The 19,919-nt window shown below is 45.4% G+C and overlaps 1 protein-coding gene across 5 annotated transcripts in view; it reads right to left on the bottom strand.

The window, feature by feature from the left end:
• ryr2a (ryanodine receptor 2a (cardiac)) overlaps window positions 1-19,919 on the bottom strand; it is a 310,584-nt gene that overhangs the window by 234,862 nt on the left and 55,803 nt on the right. For all 5 annotated transcript variants that reach the window (XM_085465413.1, XM_085465416.1, XM_085465414.1 and 2 more), the window contains exons 2-3: window positions 6,889-7,008; window positions 6,301-6,405 (exon numbers count right to left, since the gene is read on the bottom strand). In XM_085465413.1, coding sequence (XP_085321539.1) covers window positions 6,301-6,405; window positions 6,889-7,008 — 225 coding nt within the window. The remainder of the gene's footprint in view (window positions 1-6,300; window positions 6,406-6,888; window positions 7,009-19,919) is intronic.

Here is a 19,919-nt window from a genome sequence, read left to right as displayed (position 1 = left end):
CACTGCCATATGGGGAACTGAATATTCAATCTGGCTGATCTTGCACTTTGGTTCTTGTTGATTCTGGGAAAGTCAATCACAATTTTCACAGATGCAAAGTTCAAAACCACAGACTGATTTTCTGTAGTTCAATAGCTGGAATTCATATCATGCATGGACACATAAATAGTTTTCAAGTTTGGCAATAAAAGGTTCTACTCATTGCAGCAGATAAGTGCAAGCAGGGACACCAGTCATTTCTCAAGGTGCTCCGTCTTAAAAAATGTCCCTGTTATGTCTCTTCGTCTGCCTCAATCTCCTGAAATTTGTCCTATACACCACACAGGCTGTTTACTCCAGAGATCAGCTGATCACCCTGATGCTGGTTGACAGACCCACAGATGTACCAAATGAAATCTGGAGGAAAACACAGCGAGGATGCAGACGTGGAGGACAGAAGAGGAGAAGGAAGGAGACAGTGAGACAGCAGAGGCTCGAAGAGAGAAGGAGGTACAAACCATGTCTGCTGTCTATTATAATGGGGAACGTTCGGTCACTAGTAAACAAGATGGACGCGCTAACAGCGCTAGCACGGAGTCAGAGGGAATACCGGGAGTGTAGCTTGATGCGTTTCACTGAATCACAGATGCGCCAGGATGTTCCCGACGACAACGCATCCGCGGAAGTCTTCCAAAGTGTTCGGGGCTGCTGGGACGGCGCTGTGAGCAGTAAGTAGAGGAGGAAGGAGCGGGGCTTGCCATTCTCGTTAACAACCGCTGGTGTAACCCTGCCCGCATAACAATCTAAGAACTGGTTTGTTGCCCGGACTTGAACTGTGCGCTGTTAGACTCAGGCCATATTATTTGCCCATTACTCATGTAATCTTGGTGGCTGTTTACGTTCCTCCCTCTGCCGACCTTACTGTGAGAACATCAATGGGCTCACTGAGTGTATCACTGACCACATAAACTTCTGCACAGGCTTCATTGTCCCAGCTAATTTTTACCCAAATAACAAGCTGTGGATGACTAAGGACATCAAAGCCCTCCTCAATGACAAAAAGAGGGCTTTCAGAGGGGGCAAAAAGAGAAGGTGAGAAGGGTCCAGGTGTTACTGAAGGACACGATCAGAGAGGCTAAGGACAATTACAGGAGAAAGCTGGAGTGGAAACTATCACTTTCATTCACGACCAGGTTCAGAAGCAAAGGAGGAGGCTCCACTCAGGTAGGTCTGCGGGACCAGATGGAGTGAGTCCGCTTGTCCTCAAGGCCTGTGCTCCCCAGCTTTGTGGAGTCTTTCATAAACTGTTCTGGTTGAGTCTGAGTCTGCAGAGAGTCCCGGTGCTGTGGAAGACATCATGCCTCGTCCCTGTATCAAAGACGCCACGTCCCAGTGGCCCCCAGGATTACAGGCCTGTGGCACTGACCTCCCACATCATGAAGACCCTGGAAAGACTCGTCCTGGAGCAGCTCCGACCCACAGTCAGACCACATCAGGATCCCCTTCAGTTTGCTTACCGACCCCACCTCGGAGCTGAGGACACCATCGTCTACCTGCTCAAGTGTGTCTACGCCCATCTCGTCCAGTTGGTGAGATGTGAACTTGTGAGGTTCATGGTTTTTTTTACTTTTCCAGTGCATTCCTCACCATCAGGCCGACCCTCCTGGGTGATAAGCTAACAGCGATGCAGGTGGATGCTTCTCTGGTGTCCTGGATTGTTGATTATCTGACAGGACGACCAATATATGTGTGTCTTCCCAAATGTGTGTCTGACAAGGTGATCAGCAACACAAGGGACTGTCCTCTCCCCCTTCCTCTTCACCCTCTACACCACAGACTTCAGCCACAGCACAGAGACCTCCATCTTCAGAAGTTTTCTGATGACTCTGCGGTGGTTGGATGCATCATCAGGGGTAATGAGTCAGGCTGTGGTTGACTCCTTTGACATGTGGTCTGAGCAGAATCATTTGCAGCTCAATGTGGCAAAGACCAAGGAAGACCAGGAAACTCTTGACCCCTGTTTCAATCTAAGGAGTCAACGTGGACATTGTGAAGGGCTATAAATACCTTGGAGTATGCATAGACAATAAACTGGACTGGACGTTCAGCGAGAGACTGAGATTACCAAAAAGCACCACTGAACGACACAGGAAGTCATTCCTGCCTGTGGCCATCTCCCTGTACAACTCCTCCATCTAACACACTGTAAACACTGCAATAGTTACACCCTTTTGCACATGCTCTGCAGTAAAATAGCATATGACAAAGTTCACAGGTTAGAGTCAAATGTCAATCATATATATTCTGCCTCTGTAATATTCTTGTCAATATTCTTGATATTTATTTATAATTGAGTGATTTGTGTATATTAGTGCTATTTCCTAAATTTGTAAAATCTGTAACATTTTGTATTGTTTAAATAGTTTAGTCTGTTACTGTTACTGTCCTGGAGCAACTGTAACCCAATAATTTCCATAGGGATTAAAAAAGTATTCTGACTCTGATTCTGATTTATCAGTACATATCCATGTTTTTATATCTAAGTGTAAAGACAAAGCTGACACTTGTGAGACAGCGATGTGAGCATCACAGCAGATGCCTTTGTGTCAAAGTAACTGAGGATAAAACACAGAAAAACATCAAGGAGATTTTCCTAGCCTGGCTTTTTATAGCACCTAGCCGCTTTAAAATATTCTGCAGTAGTTAAAAAACTGAAAACTGAAGAAGACCATGAATCAATATATGAACATTGCCTGATGCTACTGAAGTGAAGCAGAGCAAAGTAACAGAGGTTTATTAGAGACACGGCTAAGTGTTTTGCAGTTTTGCATCATCTGTAAAACTTTAAATTTCTTGAACAGGTATTGAACAGCAGAAATGAGGCTTTCTTGTCAGAGGTTATCTTTGAAAAAAAAAAGAGCAGCAGCCAACAGCACTGCACACAACAGATAGACTGGTGCGTAATAAGCACCAAAGCATACTAAGCAAGCGAATAATGCAGAAAATACACTGGGAGAGAGTTCTGCAGGAAGTAAAAGCAAAGGTAAGAGAGAATGCATGACAGTGCTTATCAAATTTGAAGCGTAGCGTTGATCTTCTTTTGCTGCTGGTTTAGTCAATTTTGGTCGGAGAGTGAAGAAACCTGCAGCTTCAGAATCTGTGAGATGTCAGCTTTCACCATCCAGAATGTCCGTGTACGTGCCGTCGGGTGAACGGGGAGCTCCACGCTTTAATTTTACATGTTTTTGCAGAACTGTTTACCTCATTTCCTGTTTTAACTCTTTGGTGGTTGTTGAAATAGTTTCGTGAGATTTAACCTGAGATCCTGGCATTTCTGGCAAAATACATTTATTAGTTCTGTCAGCGTTAATCTCGTTAAAATGATGTTAATGCCATAACTGCATTAACGCAGCAAATCTCCGTTAGAGAGTTAGCGCGGATCACCCCGTGCATCGGGCTGCATGGTACTAATGTATAACTAGCTAACCGTGCTAATGCGTTGACGCCGTGCAGCCCCTTGGACAGGGCGATCCGTGCTAACTCGCTAACAGAGATTTGCCGCGTTAATGCAGTTATGGCGTTAACGTCATTTTAACGAGATTAACACTGACAGCACTAACATTTATATTTAAAAATCGATTCGAAATTGAATGAATCGACATCGCATTATTCAAACTACATTTTTTAAACCCACACCTATCTTATAGAGCTTGAAATGTGTTCATGTTTAGTGATGGACAGCGAAGAAGGATCCAAATGTGGACTAAGGAAGGCAGGCGAAAGTTAGCAAAAGGCGAGGTGACGCAAAAATTGTCCACAGGCAAAAAACAAATCCAGGAAATACAGATACAGCCACTTAAAACAGCTGCCTTATACCTGACAGGGCCATGCAACCACGAGTAGTAACGCCCCTATGCGGCATTTAGGAAAACCGTTGGTAATGTCTTGTGTATCCATCAGAGGGCGAGGAGCTGTGTAGTGGCGCATTCATTTACAAGCTTGCTAAACAATATATTTATACCTTGTAAATTTGTTAAGCTAGTCTATAATTATGAGAGAAGCATAACGTTGAACCTTTCTATAAAACACTGATATAGGTAAATGCTTGCAGCAAATAAAATACAAGTTGTGCACACTGAGCAAGCCAGACAAAAGGTAATAATTCTATGATTATTGTGACCTGTGTTTGTGAACATGAAAGCATAAAACAAATATTTCATTGCACTGCTAATGCTCTTATATAAAATGCAAAATGTGCTCCGAATGCACAACAATATATATGTGTGTGAGTATTTCTGCCAGAAATATGTGATGCTTTGTTCTAAATATTTTGGGTGATTAACAAGGTCAGGAAAACGCTACAACAACCACGAAACTCTGGCACCGTGCTTAAAACTGGCAATTCCTGCCATGTATGCTTTCCAAATAAACGTAAAAGCAGAAAGTCCTGCTTGCTGTTTGCCATTAATCTTAGTATATCACCTTTGCGACTGATTTTAGTGCTCTGGTTCAAAAATTTTGCGCTGTGAAAGGAACACTCCAAATCCAACAACTGGTACATGTCCCACAAATAAGTGTCCAACCTGCAGTATTTATTTATTTAGATATAGGCGCAAAAACTCCACGTGCTACAGGTAGGAGAGAATTAACTGTTATTAGTCTTTAACCTGGGCGTAATGAGCGACTAACAAAGCGCGCTCCCAGCCCCCACAGAATACAAGTTTTTTCAACTAGGCAATCGGCAGATTATTATCAACTGATATCGATTTTATTAATTTTCTACATCGTTTCTTGGGATTGTGGAATCAAAGCTTCATCATCATCATATGACTCCTCAACCTGAATGCAGGGAACAAGCCAAGCAAAATTTATGGGAACCCATACGGAAAAGAAATAGTAAAAACTTATATGTGATTACTCATGAAAGTGGCCACTTTCGCATTACTTTCATACATTGTTTTAGTAAGTATCCAAAACATACAAGTTTCATTATATAATTTTTCAAGGGATCTTATATCTGTTTTCACACTTGTATGCTTTTCATACAAGTTTCACACAAGACAGATACAAACTTTATAAGATTTATATATATCTTTTCCATATGGGAAACTGCGGGAACAGGCATGACAATAAATAAATAAACACTTTAGACGCTTTAACACAATTTGTTAAATATATTACGTAGATGTCTTCACAGTAGTTTAACTAAAAATGTACAGATTTCATAATTTTTCAAATGTTACAAAGCCACAAACTACTATAATGATAATTCAAACAGAAGTCTGTACAACAACCCTGCAAACAATAGGCTAAATGAACAAAACAAACCCACAATAACAAACAAAAGCTTGGGTCAAAAACCCTTATAACCTGACAAAGTGTGTGAATTAAGCCAATATTTTCTGTCAAATCTTATCAGCAGCTTCATTTTCACCACTTTGAACAACCCCCATTAAAAAGAGTGGAATAAGCAGACTCTCTTTCTCGTGTGTGTGTCATGTTCTTCTTTGTGTTTTATCAGGCATGGATGGAATGAACATTTACATGATTTACATAATGCTTTTCTGGTCTTTCTTACCATGTAATGCTAGACAGGTCACATTTAAACATACATTAATCCAGTGTTTTAGATCAGCGGTCCCAAACCTTTTTTACAGACCAGATTAATTTCAGACAATATTTTCACAGAGCGGCCTTTAAGGTGTCGCACAACAAAATAAAATGATACCACCGAGACAAAAACTGTGGTATTTTGTAAATATAATAATAAACGCAAATTCACTGTGTAATTGTGTTACTTTATTAGCAGTGTCCTTCTGAAATGCGCCAACTACATCCTCCTCTCTGCTCCTTAATGCTCTCTGGTCACTACACTAACGCATAAATATTTCTTTCAAAATAAGACACACAACTACAACACGATACCAAACGACTCACGGACTGGTGGTTGGGGACGGCTGCTTTAGTCTATACAATTTAAACCCTTCCTTACATCCATGAGCAAATTTGAAATCACCAACAAACCTAACATGAATGTCTTTGAACTGTGATAGGAAACTCTCTAATATTGTGTAGTCCACCCCTGTGTCTGCCTACACAGCTTAGGGAGTACTTGGAGAGGACCCACCCAGACACATGGAAAACCTGAAAACTCCACACAGAAAGGACCCAGCTGGGGTTCAAACCAGGAACCTTCTTGCTGGGAGATGACCTTACCCTAGGTCTGCCCTAGAAGATCTCACCCTAATGTGAACAACACCTACAGTACATTTATTAATACTCTCTTCTCTGATGTATGTGTGTATGCATGCCCACACTCACCCCATCCGCCTTCTCTTGGGTGTTGGCCAGCATCTCCTGCAGGGCTCGTACAGACAGCGACTGCTCCAGCACAAAAGTGCAGATTGACAGATCTGGAGGTACATTCTGAAACAACAAGAAAACAGCTATAAATTTACATCTAAATTAAAACCTCCTGTCCACTGTTGTGTAGGCCACCTTTATACCACCAAAAGAGCCACGGTTTATCCTGTGTGGCACAGGAGACTTTATTAAATCTATGATGAGTACAGCTCTGACTTTGTGCACACACAATTCTTAGTAAACACGTGAATCCTATAAAATATAGCATGAATGGAGCTATGAAAGCTATGAGGTATAGAGTAGTTTTCAAACTGTAATGCTATTGTGGAAGCTGTGACGCTCATTTAATTAATTAGGCAACTTCTCCAAAAGCATTTTGGTTTGTGATCTGATGATCAGGGTTTGATGAACATGACACATAAATACATGCTACAGCCAACACGTTCTGGATTTTTTTCTTCAGTGAAATCATTTTTCCCCACTCATTTGATGGTGATCTGGCTATTCTTGTGAAATAAAGGATTATTACTTATGTCAATACTGTACCTTGGAGTTTGAAATGGACTCGAGGAAGCAGAGTCTGTTCCCAAAGCCTTCAGCAGCAAGACAAAGTTTTTGTTGCTCCTTGTGGATTGTAGCTGAGCATTGTAAGACCACTTCATCATCCTAAACATAGAAAGAAAAACAGTGGGTCAAGACAGAGAGCTTAAAACAAAGGCAGCAGGGAGCAGGGCTGTGCTGTGCATCGTTGGGGTCATTAATCAAAAAAAGTAAAACACATTATTCATTACCTTTCTTAAAAGTATTGTAGTATGCTACTTTATTACTTGCCAGAGAAATTTATTTGTTACACTAAACGATAAAATGACCTGAAACGCACTGCCACATAGTTACATTTAACAATATAAACTATAGGCTACAGTTTCCCACACACCAACAGAAAATCCCTGTCCTAATAAGGGCAAACATATGATCTTTCTTTTAGTGTTTACCTATTAACACAAAGCAACAACAATAAGCAAATATGGAAACCAGCCCAAAGAGAATTTAAAGCAACTGCCACAGTGATTTTACTGTAGAAACATGTACAGTAGAAATGGAGACAACCCTGCAACCCTGACTGCTCATCAGCTTATCTACTGAAGTTCAGGGTCTGGTCTGCCTGTTTAAGCATGCTGTCTGTGTAGGTGTTTGTTCAACCAAAATTGCATTCCCAGTATAATTTCTGTTCTGGATGCAATTTGCATCAATCCACCATTTTTCTTCTCTAACACGCTAAAATCACTGATTTAATGGAGCTGTAGAGGTCAGGCACAGCGTGTTTTAGGCGGCGGCCAAGGGTGGAGACTCTGGCAGACCAATTCCAATCCCTGGCCACCAAGGCTGATGACTGGGACATGGAATGTCCCCTTGCTGATGGGGAACCTGAGCTAGAGTGTGAAGTTGAGAGGTACCGGCTAGATAAAATCGGGTTAAGCTAAATGCACAGCTTGGGCTCTGGAAGCAGTCTCCTCGAGAGGGGCTGGACTCTGTCCCAGTCAGGAGTTGCCCTTGATGAGAGGCGGCAGGCTGGAGTGGGTATCTTGGTATCCCCTTGGCCTGCTGCCTGTACGTTGGCATTTTCCCAGTGGGCTAGAGTCCACTGGAGTCCCTGAGCAGGGGGTTCAAGGGTGCTTCACCTGGAGACTCTGTTATCCTACTGGGAGACTTCAATGCTCTGTGGGACAGTGAGACCTAGAGGTCAATGTTGTAACCAAATGGTGGACATTGAAGAGAACGGCAAACTCAACATCGAAGTTTACCGGAAGCCCACACACACGGACCAGTACCTCCTCTTTGACTCCCATCACCCTTTGGAACACAAACTTGGAGTAATCAGGACCCTACACCACCGGGCAGAACATGTTCCCTCTAAGCCTGAAGGGAAAAAGAAGGAACACACACATGTAAAGGAAGCACTCAAAACGTGCGGCTATCCTAAATGGGCGTTCTTAAAGTCAGCAAAGAGGCACAGAAAAGAAGATCAGACACCAGCGAGGGAGGACAGACGCAACAACATTGTCATCCCCTATGTAGCCGGCGTATCAGAGAAACTCAGGAGAGTTTTCTCCAAGCATGACATCCCAGTGTATTTCAGACCCAGCAACACGCTCAGACAGAAACTGGTTCACCCGAAAGACAAAACGCCAAAACACAAACTTAACAATGTGGTGTATGCTGTACAGTGCAGCGAGGAATGCTCAGACCTCTACATCGGAGAGACCAAACAGCCACTTCACAAGCGCATGGCACAACACAGAAGAGCCACCTCCACAGGACAAGACTCAGCAGTCCATCTGCATCTAAAGGATAAAGGTCACTCTTTCGAGGATGCCAATGTTCACATTTTGGACAGAGAGGACAGATGGTTTGAAAGAGGAGTGAAAGAAGCCATCTATGTCCACTGTGAGCGACCATCTTTGAACAGAGGCGGGGTTTACGACACCAATTCTCTGCCATCTATAATCCAGTTTTGAGATCCCTTCCCAGACGCCTTAACGCCCACTCACATCCTGGGCCATCTGACCTCAGGAATTCGCATGATAAGGTGGGGCCAGGTTTCACAATGAACACACCCGAAACTCTGGCTGATTGGGACCCACGCCCAGTTTCACACCTTGGCTCAGGCGATTAGAGGATCATCAGGGGGTCCTTTTGTCCCTCTGTGGGGGGAAACTCCCACTAGGTTTATATCTGGGACTCTCCACCATTTGACCTTAGAACTGAAGAAGCTTCTCGGATGAGAGGTGAAACGTCTTCAAGCAACTTAAAGAAGTCCAGACGCTTTTCTTTGCAAGCTCCTTTGACAAATGGTGGACACTGGAGGTGAAGGGAGTCATCAGGCTGAAGGAGTCATATCTGCTTCGGTCTACCCAAATTGCTGTTATAAGTACATCTCTGCAAAACATTGTATCCTTATTAACATTAAAGAAAACTAAAAAGAAATATAGATCAACTTAAAACAAAGAATAATTTTATTAACATTGTTTTTTAGTGGAGTCAGATGTCATGTCAGTGAACTGGTTCTCCTCTGCATAGCTGAAACCAGTTGGAGCTTGTGCATTGAAAGGATCTTTCACCCAGTCATACTGGGAACTGTTTTCAGGGAAGTATGCGATCAGTTTTGAAATGTGCTGCTTAATACATGGAATCACTGAGGTGGCATCATAGCCAGTATCAACAAATTAAAGCAGATTCTCGAATAAATCAGTATTTCCTTCATCAAGATTGCTGTCCCACATTGCAAGCTTTTGGGTGAAAGAGCTGATCTTGCCTGTGACCTGAGGGAGGTGTTTATCTTTCCCTTGAAGCCGTAGATTTAGTTCGTTTAGCTTTCCAAATATGCCACTAAGATAGCCCAGTTTCACCAGAAAGTTCTCATCACTAAATTTTTCAGCCACTTCAGACTTGTGCTCCTGCTCCAAAAATATTCTCATCTGCTCTCTGAGCTCAAAAACTCGGGACAAGGCTTTTCCTCATGACGGCCACCTCGCTTCACTGTAAAACAGCACAGCTTGATGTTCAGCTCCCATCTCGTCACATATAGTCAACAACAGGACACAGTCAACAACCTGTGTCTGAATGTGGACAAAACAAAAGAGATGACTGTTAACTTCAGGAGAGCACAGAGAGATCACTGTCCATTTCACATCAATGGAGCCTCTGTGAAGGTCGTCAAGAGCACCAAATTCCTTGGTGTTCACCTGGCAGAGAACCTCTCCTGGTCCCTCAACACCAGCTCCATAACTAAGAAAGCCTAACGGCGTCTCTATTTCCTGTGGAAGCTGAGGAAAGCCCATCTTCCGTCATTCATTCTCACCATCTTCTATGGAAGGACTATCGAGAGCATCCTGAGCAGCTGCATCACTGTCTGGTATGGCAACTGCACCATATCAGATTGCAATACTCTGCAACTTATAATGAGAACAGCTGAGGAGATCATTGGAGCCTCTCTTCCCTCCATCACAGACACTTATCACACCTGCTGCCTCTGCAAAGCCTTAATGGAGGACCCCACGCACCCCTCACACACACTCTTCACCCTGCTGCCTTCTGGCAAGAGGTACCGGTGTATTCGTGCCCTCACTACCAGACTGTGAAACAGATTCTTCCCCCAAGCTGTCAGACTCCTGAACACTGACACACACACAAATACCTTCATACCAAGCACTTATCTGCACAATCACATACACACACACGCACACCTTCATACACCAAGTTACTTTTTGCACAACGCTCAGTCTTTTGCACAGTTATTTTGCGCGGTTGTGTCTTATTGTTCTGTTCTGTCTGGTTTTGCACTGTCTTTTTGGGGTTTTTTGCACATTGCATGTGTAGTCCTGTGTTGATTGTCTGTTACATGTCATAGGTAGCACCATGGTCTCGTTTTACTGTGTACTGTACCATTGCACATGGTTGGAATGACAATAAAGGCACTTGATTTGACTTGACTTGAGACAGCAGAGAATACTCTTGTTTTTAGTGGTCTGGTCTTTATAAAATTGACTACACCTACAATATCAGTCATAACCTTACTTAGAAAAAATAGGAAAGGCGCCTTGATGCCAGTGCTTCTCTGTGTATAACACAGTGTGTCCATTCAGCATTAGGCGAAACCTTCTTGATGAGCGCCCGAAGCCCTTTTCTCATCCCTGCCATGGTCTGTGCACCATCACTACAAATACCAATGCAGTTCTCCCACTTTAGCCCGTTCTCAGTCAGGAAGCAGGCCAGCATTTTGAATAGCTTTGCAGATGTGTCTCTGTCTCTGACATGTTTACAAAAAAGTAGATCCTCACACAGGAACTTTGTCATGTCACAACGTACATAAGCAATAAACAAACAGTCTTTGTTGCTTCATCAAACTGTAAGGCAAAATGTTTGTCTTTGAGTTTATCTACCAGCTGTTTTTTAAGGTCGTTACCAATGTCATTTATGCGTCTGGTGACAGTGTCACTGGACAGAGAGATAGTTTTATTTTTGCAGCACTCGTGTCATCCAGCATGCCAGAAACCATGTCTAATGCTGCAGGCAGACTCCTCTGCTATGGTGTGAGGGTTTTTGCACTGAGCTATTTGGTATGCCACCTTGTTTGATGCTAACCTTGCTCGCTGGTTTACTGAAGGAGCTTTCACAAAGATGATTGTCGGCAATATTCAGAACATTTTCGCTGAAAAAACTCAAGTGGTTTATCAGTGTGACTGGGATGTAATGTCTGTAAGTGGCACCTTAATTTATTTGGCTTCAGTTAAACAACTCCTTGGTAGCAGGGCCTCTGTGGTGGATGAGGTTCCTAAAAGCTTTGGGTGTTGTAGGGTTGTCCTGGTTGACCCGCCTCTACAATGGTTCATAGAGATCACCAGCAGTACATCGGGATTGGCAAACCAGGGTGGTGGTTCCCATCTTTAAGAAGGGGGACTGGAGAGTGTGCTCTAACTATAAGGGGCTCACACCTCTCAGCTTCCCTGGGAAAGTCTATGCCAGGGTGCTGGGGGGGGGAAAAAAGAGTCCATCTTGTTAGTTGAACCTCAGATGCAGGAAGAACAATGCAGGTGTTGTCCCAGTCGCAGAACACTGGACCAGCTCTAAACCCTCATGAGAATATTTCAGGAATCACTGGGAGTTTGCCCAAGCAGTCTAGATGTTTTGTGGACTTGGAGCAGGTATCAGACACTGTCCCTCTGAGTATTTTGTCAGTAGTGCTTCAAGTGTATGGGGTGTCTGACCAGTTGCTACAGAAGTCATTCCCAGTGGGTATTGGACATAAGGGCTGCCCTCTGTCACAGATTCTGTTCATTATTTTTATGGACAGGATTTCTAGGTGTGATCAAGTGGCGGAGAGCTTAAATGTTGGTGGTCTCAGAATCTCATCTCCACTTTTTGCAGATGATGTGGTTCTGTTGGCTTCGTCAGGTGGTGGTCTCCAGCTAACACTGGAATGGTTCGCAGCCAAGTGTGAAGCGGAGTCATGGTCCTCAGCTGGAAAATTTTGGAGGTCAGGGATGAGTTGTTGCCCCAAGAGAAGGAGTTTAAGTATCTCGGGGTCTTGCTCATGAGTGAAGGGGGAGGGAAGCGTGAGATTGACAGACGGACTGGGGCTGCAGCTGCAGTGATGTGGATGCTGTGCTGGTCCATCATGGTGAAAAGAGAGCTGAGCTCTGATGTACCAGTCCACCTATATCCCTACGCTCACCTATAGTCATGAGCACTGGATAGTGAGCAAAAGAACAAGATCGTGAGTACAAGTGGTGGAAATTACCTTGCTCCAAAGGCTTGCTAGCCTCTCCTTTAGACTTAAGGTGAGAAGCTCAGCCATCCACTTAGCCACATTGAATGGAGCCAGCTGAGGTGGTTCGTGCATCTGACAAGGAAGGTTGGGCCAGTGGCATGTCCCACTGGAAGGAGGGCGATATCGCTTGCGTTCTCGCTCGCTCACTCTCTCGTCACTGTCACTTCTAAAACTTTCTTCTCTTTCTAAATAACCAAATGTCACGTGTTCACATATTATTGGTTGCCATGGTATATTTTTCTACCAACAGGAAAGAGGTGTCAGTGTTTTTGTTTGCACTAAAGACGCCAATAGTATTCAGAAAAAAGCATTGCATATATATATATATATATATATATATATATATATATATAAACACCCAGCACGCCCCTGCGGGCGGTTTATCCTTCAAGCTCGGGTCCTCTACCAGAGGCCTGGGAGCTTGAGGGTCCTGCGCAGTATCTTAGCTGTTCCCAGGACTGCGCTCTTCTGGACAGAGATCTCCGATGTTGTTCCCGGGATCTATTGGAGCCACTCGCCTAGCTTGGGAGTCACCGCACCTAGTGCTCCGATTACCACGGGGACCACCGTTACCTTCACCCTCCACATCCTCTCGAGCTCTTCTCTTCTCTTCTCTTGGTATTTCTCCAGCTTCTCGTGTTCCTTCTTCCTGATATTGCTGTCATTCGGAACCGCTACATCGATCACTATGGCCGTCTTCTTCTGTTTGTCTACCACCACTATGTCCGGTTGGTTAGCCACCACCATTTTGTCCGTCTGTATCTGGAAGTCCCACAGGATCTTAGCTCGGTCATTCTCCACCACCCTTGGGGGCATCTCCCATTTTGACCTTGGGACTTCCAGGTTATACTCGGCACAGATGTTCCTGTACACTATGCCAGCCACTTGGTTATGGCGTTCCATGTATGCCTTGCCTGCTAGCATCTTGCACCCTGCTGTTATGTGCTGGATTGTCTCATCTTTACACAGCCTGCACCTGGGGTCTTGCCTGGTGTGATAGACCCCAGCCTCTATGGATCTTGTGCTCAGAGCTTGTTCTTGTGCTGCCATGATTAGTGCCTCTGTGCTGTCTTTCAGTCCAGCTTTGTCCAGCCACTGGTAGGATTTCTGGATATCAGCCACCTCCTCTATCTGCCGGTGGTACATACCGTGCAGGGGCCTGTCCTTCCATGATGGTTCCTCGTCTCCCTCCTCTTTCTTGGGTTTCTGCTGCCTGAGGTATTCACTGAGCACTCGGTCAGTTGGGGCCATCTTCCCAATGTATTCTTGGATGTTCGTTGTCTCATCCTGGACTGTGGTGCTGACACTCACCAGTCCCCGGCCCCCTTCCTTCCGCTTAGCGTACAGCCTCAGGGTGCTGGATTTGGGGTGAAACCCTCCATGCATGGTAAGGAGCTTTCTTGTCTTTATGTCAGTGGCTTCTATCTCCTCCTTTGGCCAGCCTATTACCCCAGCAGGGTACCTGATCACGGGCAGGGCGTACGTGTTGATGGCCCGGATCTTGTTCTTACCATTCAGCTGACTCCTCAGGACTTCCCTGACCCTCTGCAGGTACTTGGTGGTTGCAGCTTTTCTAGCGGCCTCTTCATGGTTCCCATTCGCCTGCGGGATCCCCAAGTACTTGTAACTGTCCTCTATGTCTGCAATGTTGCCTTCTGGTAGTTCAATCCCCTCAGTTCTGACTACCTTCTGGTATTCTTGCCAATTCCTTTCTGTGTCCCACTCATGTATTGACCCATGTGCCTGTTCATCTTAGCCGATATGATGCCTGACAGGAGCTTCCTTGTAGTACTGAGGCAGGTTATTGGTCGGTAGTTGGAGGGGACCGGTCCCTTCTTGGGGTCCTTGGGGATCAGGACCGTCCGGCCTTCAGTTAGCCATTCCGGGTGTCTCTCGTTAACTAGCAGCTGGTTCATTTGTGCTGCCAGACGCTCGTGGAGTGCAGTCAGCTTCTTCAGCCAGTAGGCGTGAACCATGTCGGGCCCTGGTGCTGTCCAACTCTTCATACTGGAGACCCTTTCTTGGATATCTGCCACTGTGATGGTTACTGGACCCTGTTCAGGGAGGTCGCTGTGGTCAGCCCTCAGATCCTCTAGCCACTGAGCATTGCCGTTATGGGTTGCATCCTTCTCCCATATGCTCTTCCAGTATTGCTCCGTCTCCAGCCTTGGTGGTGCTGCTCTCTTATTGTTCCCTTGCCACTGAGAGTACACCTTTGCTGGTTCTGTGGAGAACAGCTGGTTTATTCTCCTGCCTTCTATCTCTCTGGTGTACCTCCTCAAGCGGCTGGCCAAGGCTGTGAGTCTTTGCTTGGCAGTTTCCAAGGCCTCAGGTATGGACAGCTTGCTGTATTTCTTAGGCACCTTATTTGTCGCACCTTTCTGCAACTCCGTTAGTTGGCTAACCTCCCTCCGTGCTACTTTGATCTTGCCCTCTAGCCTCCTTCTCCATGGAGGGTACTGCCCCTTGTCGCTGTTCAACTTGTAGCCAAGCATCTCACTGATCACTGTTGCCGTATTGTAGATCAGCTTGTTAGTGTCGGTAATCGTGGTTGTAGGTATTGCCCGTAGTGCTGCATTAACATCATCTAGCAGACCTTCTGAGGGTACTTCACGTAATCTTGGTAACCGGCTACGGGGGATCCAGGTTTCAAATAAGGGGTGCAACGATACACAAAATTCACAGTTCGGTTCGGTTCGATACTTTGGTGTCACGGTTCGATATTTTTTCGATACAAAAAAAATGTTCATGCCTTTTTAATTTGTCATTTATTAAAATTATAAATATATATTTTAACTCAAAAGTACAGTTTTTAAATTTAACCCTAACCCTTGTGCGTGTTTTTTATTTTGACAGCGAATGCACACCTGCGGACCACTTATGTGCAGCCCTGGTTATTTAGCTCGTCATATTGCAGCCACAGAAATTATTTTGTCCATGAAACCATAAAGCTGCACTTTCTTTTTGCCTTATAGTCTGATTTGTCATAACTTCTCCGTTTTGTGGTAAGCTTTTCTTTGGCTGTCACTTCTTCACCCTGACCTGTCTTATTTGGCTCAGCAGAACTAAAATATATATCCTGCTGCTTTTACACACGCACTCATATAAGCTCAGCGATTCTCTGCGCGATCAACCTCTCACATGTTTAAGCTTGCTGCGGGAGATTTCACTTGTCATGTTTGCATAGTAAGCTAACGATTAATAAGACAATGTCAGAGGAATTGGTGCACAAATTATCATCACTCACAGATCAGTGCTGTCGCTCTCTATACACAGTTCGCGCGATTGCAAAGTGAAAGCAAAAAAACAAGCGCAAATTCAAACGCGATTTCAATATGTCACATATTGACAGTGGCTCACCGATGCCAATGACATAATTACCCAGCTACATTTCTGAAAGAATGCAAAAGCATTGACATATATTTTTCCTTCCTACAATAGCCCGACGGGCAGGGAAGAGATAGATTTTGGTAGCCCGACTGAAAAAGTCGCTAGCCCCAGGACGTCGGGCTAGCGATATTGCGAGCCCTGTATCTGATTGAGGAATCACTCATCTTTGGAAAAGAGAGTTTATTACAGAGAAATGTCTCTTTCCAAAATAAAAGCTATACTATCCGCTTCTTCTGGGCTATATTCTCAGCAGCATATTAAACATATAAGGAGAATCATGTGCTAACAGCTGTCTAAATGACTCGGCTAAAGTTAGTAGCATGCTTGTTGTTTTTGTCTTTGCACTAGGATGATGTCGGCGTAAATGTGCAGTCATATTCGTTGTGTTCCCACTAGTGCTTAATCTCGTTGAAATGACCTTAACGCCACAACACGGCAAATCTCCGTTAACGAGCTACCGCCGATCGCCCCGTGCATGGGGCTAGACGGCCAACACGTTAACGAGCTAACTGCGCTAACACACTAGCTCCCACCCATGTAATTGAGCATTGCGTGGCACATCCAACATACTGTTTTACTTTAGTCCATGACTCGCTTACCTGTCTTGCTAGCTTGCCCTGCGCTCTTCCTTCTGACTATGCTGTCTGTGTTGAGCGCTCAGTGGATCTGCGCTCGACAGTGCAGCCTAGGCGGAGTAGTCGAACGCAGATTCACTGAGCGCTCAACACAGACAGCATAGTCAGAAGGAAAGTTGATAAAATAAATTACAAATGTATTGTTCGATACATATGCGTACCGAACCGAAAGCACTGTATCGAACGGTTCAATATCGATACGAATATCGTTGCACCCCTAATATATATATATATGTATATATATATATATATATATACCGTATATATATATATTTTTTAATCATAACTCTGGTATTACATGGTCTATCAAAACAGAAACTGCCTCAGGTGTTTCCTGGTAGTCATCACTATTCTTTAAGTTTATTTTAAAGTGGTTGATATGGGGTTAGGGACGGCCTTAGGGCATCTGGGGAGTCCCTAGGGACGTTTTCCCTGGAGGGCCTAACCCGGGGGTTGTGGCCATAACCTGGTTAGGGGCTCTGGTGGCTCTTAGATGGTGTTTTCATTGTGGCTGCATACAGCGGAGATGGGGGAGGGTCTGTGCTGGCGGACGTTGGTTACTGGCCTGGTAGCCTGGCTGCTCCTGCGTGGGTCCGGGACGGGCGTGGAGGCTTGGGGGTCTGGGGGTGCTCCGCCCCCAGGCTGGGGCTCTGGCTGGGCCTTGGGGGCTTGGGTCCTGGTTGTTGTGTTGCCGGGGTTGTGGGCAGGTGCATGGGGGCTGAGCCCTGGTGCGGGGGGACCTCTGGTGCATCGGCCCAACTGGAGGGCTCTCTAACTGGTGGGGAGGCTGTTACATCTTTGCAGGAGGTCTCCTCTCTACAGGAGCTCACTCTGCAGGTGGGGGAGAGATATAGGACAGGTGGAGAATGAACTCAACCTGGGTGTCTATTGTCTTGTGTAGTCTGGAAGATGAGCGGATGACGGGCTGGGTGCAGTTTTCTCTGCGGTGGGGTCAGGTGGGCTGCCCCGGACTCTGTGGGGCTGGGTGGTGCTGCTGTGGGTCCCGGTCCGGATGGGCCTGGGCCCCCTTGTCCTGGTGGGTTCCAGAGTGTGGGGCTGCCTACTGGGGTCAGCGGGGGAGCTTGCCCCTCCCTTTCTTCCCTCCCCATCCTCAGCTGCTTCCCTCTTCCCGCTCCACCACACCCACCCACACACGCAGGGCTTGGGGTGCAGGTGTGTCACCAGGGTGCAGGGGAGGCACTCCCCCTCTGTCCCCTTCTGGCCGCCTGTGCCTCAATTTTAGGCCTAGACATTACACATTACTCACACTCTCAAAACTTCCACAACTTCCACTCACAACTTCCTTGACTCTCAGCACAGCTCTTCCATTGTTCCATTGTCACTGTGTATGTGAGGAAGTGGCATTGCTTGACTACAGCACAGTGCTGTGCATAAAAGCAGACCGACCCAGGCGGGAGAATCATTTCTTGTTCGCATTTCTGAGAATGCACATCAGGATGGCCTCCGTATCACTGCCACGCAGGAAGAACCTCTCCGCGCAACAGGCTTTGGCCTTGCTTCAGGAAATGGACGAAGCAGATTCTGATGGAGGACAGGTTTCATTTGTCCAGCAGGCCACTGATACCTCCTCAGAAGAATCTGAAAAGGAGACGGAACAAGAACCCAACATGCCTCCACGGAAGAGGCCCCGTGGTACTGGGAAGCCCAACCAGAGCCACACGGCAAAATACGGCACTGTGTGGGTTGAGGAGGATTGCCCAGTGCAGCAGCAAATCGCTCGTGCTTCATTGCGCAAACTGGACCCACAGAGTCTGCTAAGGTTTGTCATTGCCATATTACATATGATATTTATATAAACCCATTTAGAGTGAGGTTCATGTAAATTTACCATTCTCTATTTGTTTATCTTCCAACAGCGTAAGATTACAAGTGTGCTCCAAAGCTTCCTTTGCCTGTTAGACGTGGGAATGATGCAGTCCATTAGAGAGTGTACGGTACATCAAGCCCGCAGAACAGAGCCGCACTGGAATTTGTCAGTTCATGAACTGATGGCATTCATTTCAATTCTGTTTGTAAGAGCAATCATGTTGGTGCCATTGTGGATTGCTGGTCAGAAAGATTTCTGGTGCCAGTAATCAAAGAGACAATGCCCCGAGATAGATTCATTTCAATTATGCAACACCTTCGATTTGATGACAAGGACACGCAGAACGGGTGAAAACAGATAGATTTGCGGCGATCTCCAACATCTGGACACGCTTCAACAAGAACTGTGCTAAGAGTTTCACTCCAGGAGAACACATGACCATAGATGAACAGCTGTTCCCTACCAAGGTTCGTTGTCCATTCACACAGTATATTGCAACCAAGCCAGACAAATTTGGGATCAAGTTCTGGATGGCCACGGACTTGGACACCAAATATGTCTGCAGTGCATCTCCTTACTTGGGAAAAGACCCCAGTCGTCAGAAGGGAGAGAGGCTGGCAGAGAACGTGGTCATGAAACTGATGGAGCCATTTTTGGATGATGGGAGAAATGTCACAACAGACAATTTCTTTACTTCACTGTCACAGTCGCACAAACTGCTGCAGTGCAAAACAACGTTACTGGGCACGGTGAATAAAGTCCGGCGTGAACTTCCTCAACTTGCAAAAGATACTGCAAAGCGAGAGGTATTCTCCACTTCAGTGCTTGGAAGTGGCGGTGTCTCCTTGACAATTTATGCGCCTAAAAAAACCAAGACTGTGTGTGTTCTAAGTTCCATGCACCAAGACGTGACGATCGGTGACGGCAGAAAGAGGAAACACAACATGATAACAGACTATAACCACATGAAGGTACGTGAATCTGTGTACAATTTTACACCAGTGCTACAATGTTATCTGATGTGTGTTATACAGGCCTATAGAAAAAAATATATACTCATGACTCTCTCTCTCTGCTTTTACAGTGTGGTGTAGACGTGTTGGACCAAATGGCATGGATGTATTCCGTAAGAGCAGCAACACGCAGGTGGCCAGTAGTGGTTTTCTACAATATGCTGGACCTGGCGGCGGTGAATGCCTACATTTTGTACAAGGCATGTACAGGGTGGACAGGCAAAAGAAGATTGTTTCTGAGTCTTCTAGCTCAGCAACTTTGTTGCCGATTCATGCAGCACAAGGAAATATTAGCACAGAGGCAGGCTGCTGAAGCTGCTGCAGCTGCTGTGCCAGGGACTGTAAAGACAACGCAGCGCCAGGTGCAAGAGAGCTGCAACAGG

The sequence above is a fragment of the Copadichromis virginalis genome, linkage group LG8 (genome assembly GCF_057382275.1).
Source record: "Copadichromis virginalis isolate Kocher_CV1m ecotype Utaka linkage group LG8, C_Virginalis_male_GT1.1, whole genome shotgun sequence".
Taxonomy (NCBI): Eukaryota; Metazoa; Chordata; class Actinopteri; order Cichliformes; family Cichlidae; genus Copadichromis; species Copadichromis virginalis.
The sequence above is the reverse complement of the archived record's forward strand: the minus strand, read 5'-3'. Positions and strand labels throughout refer to the sequence as shown.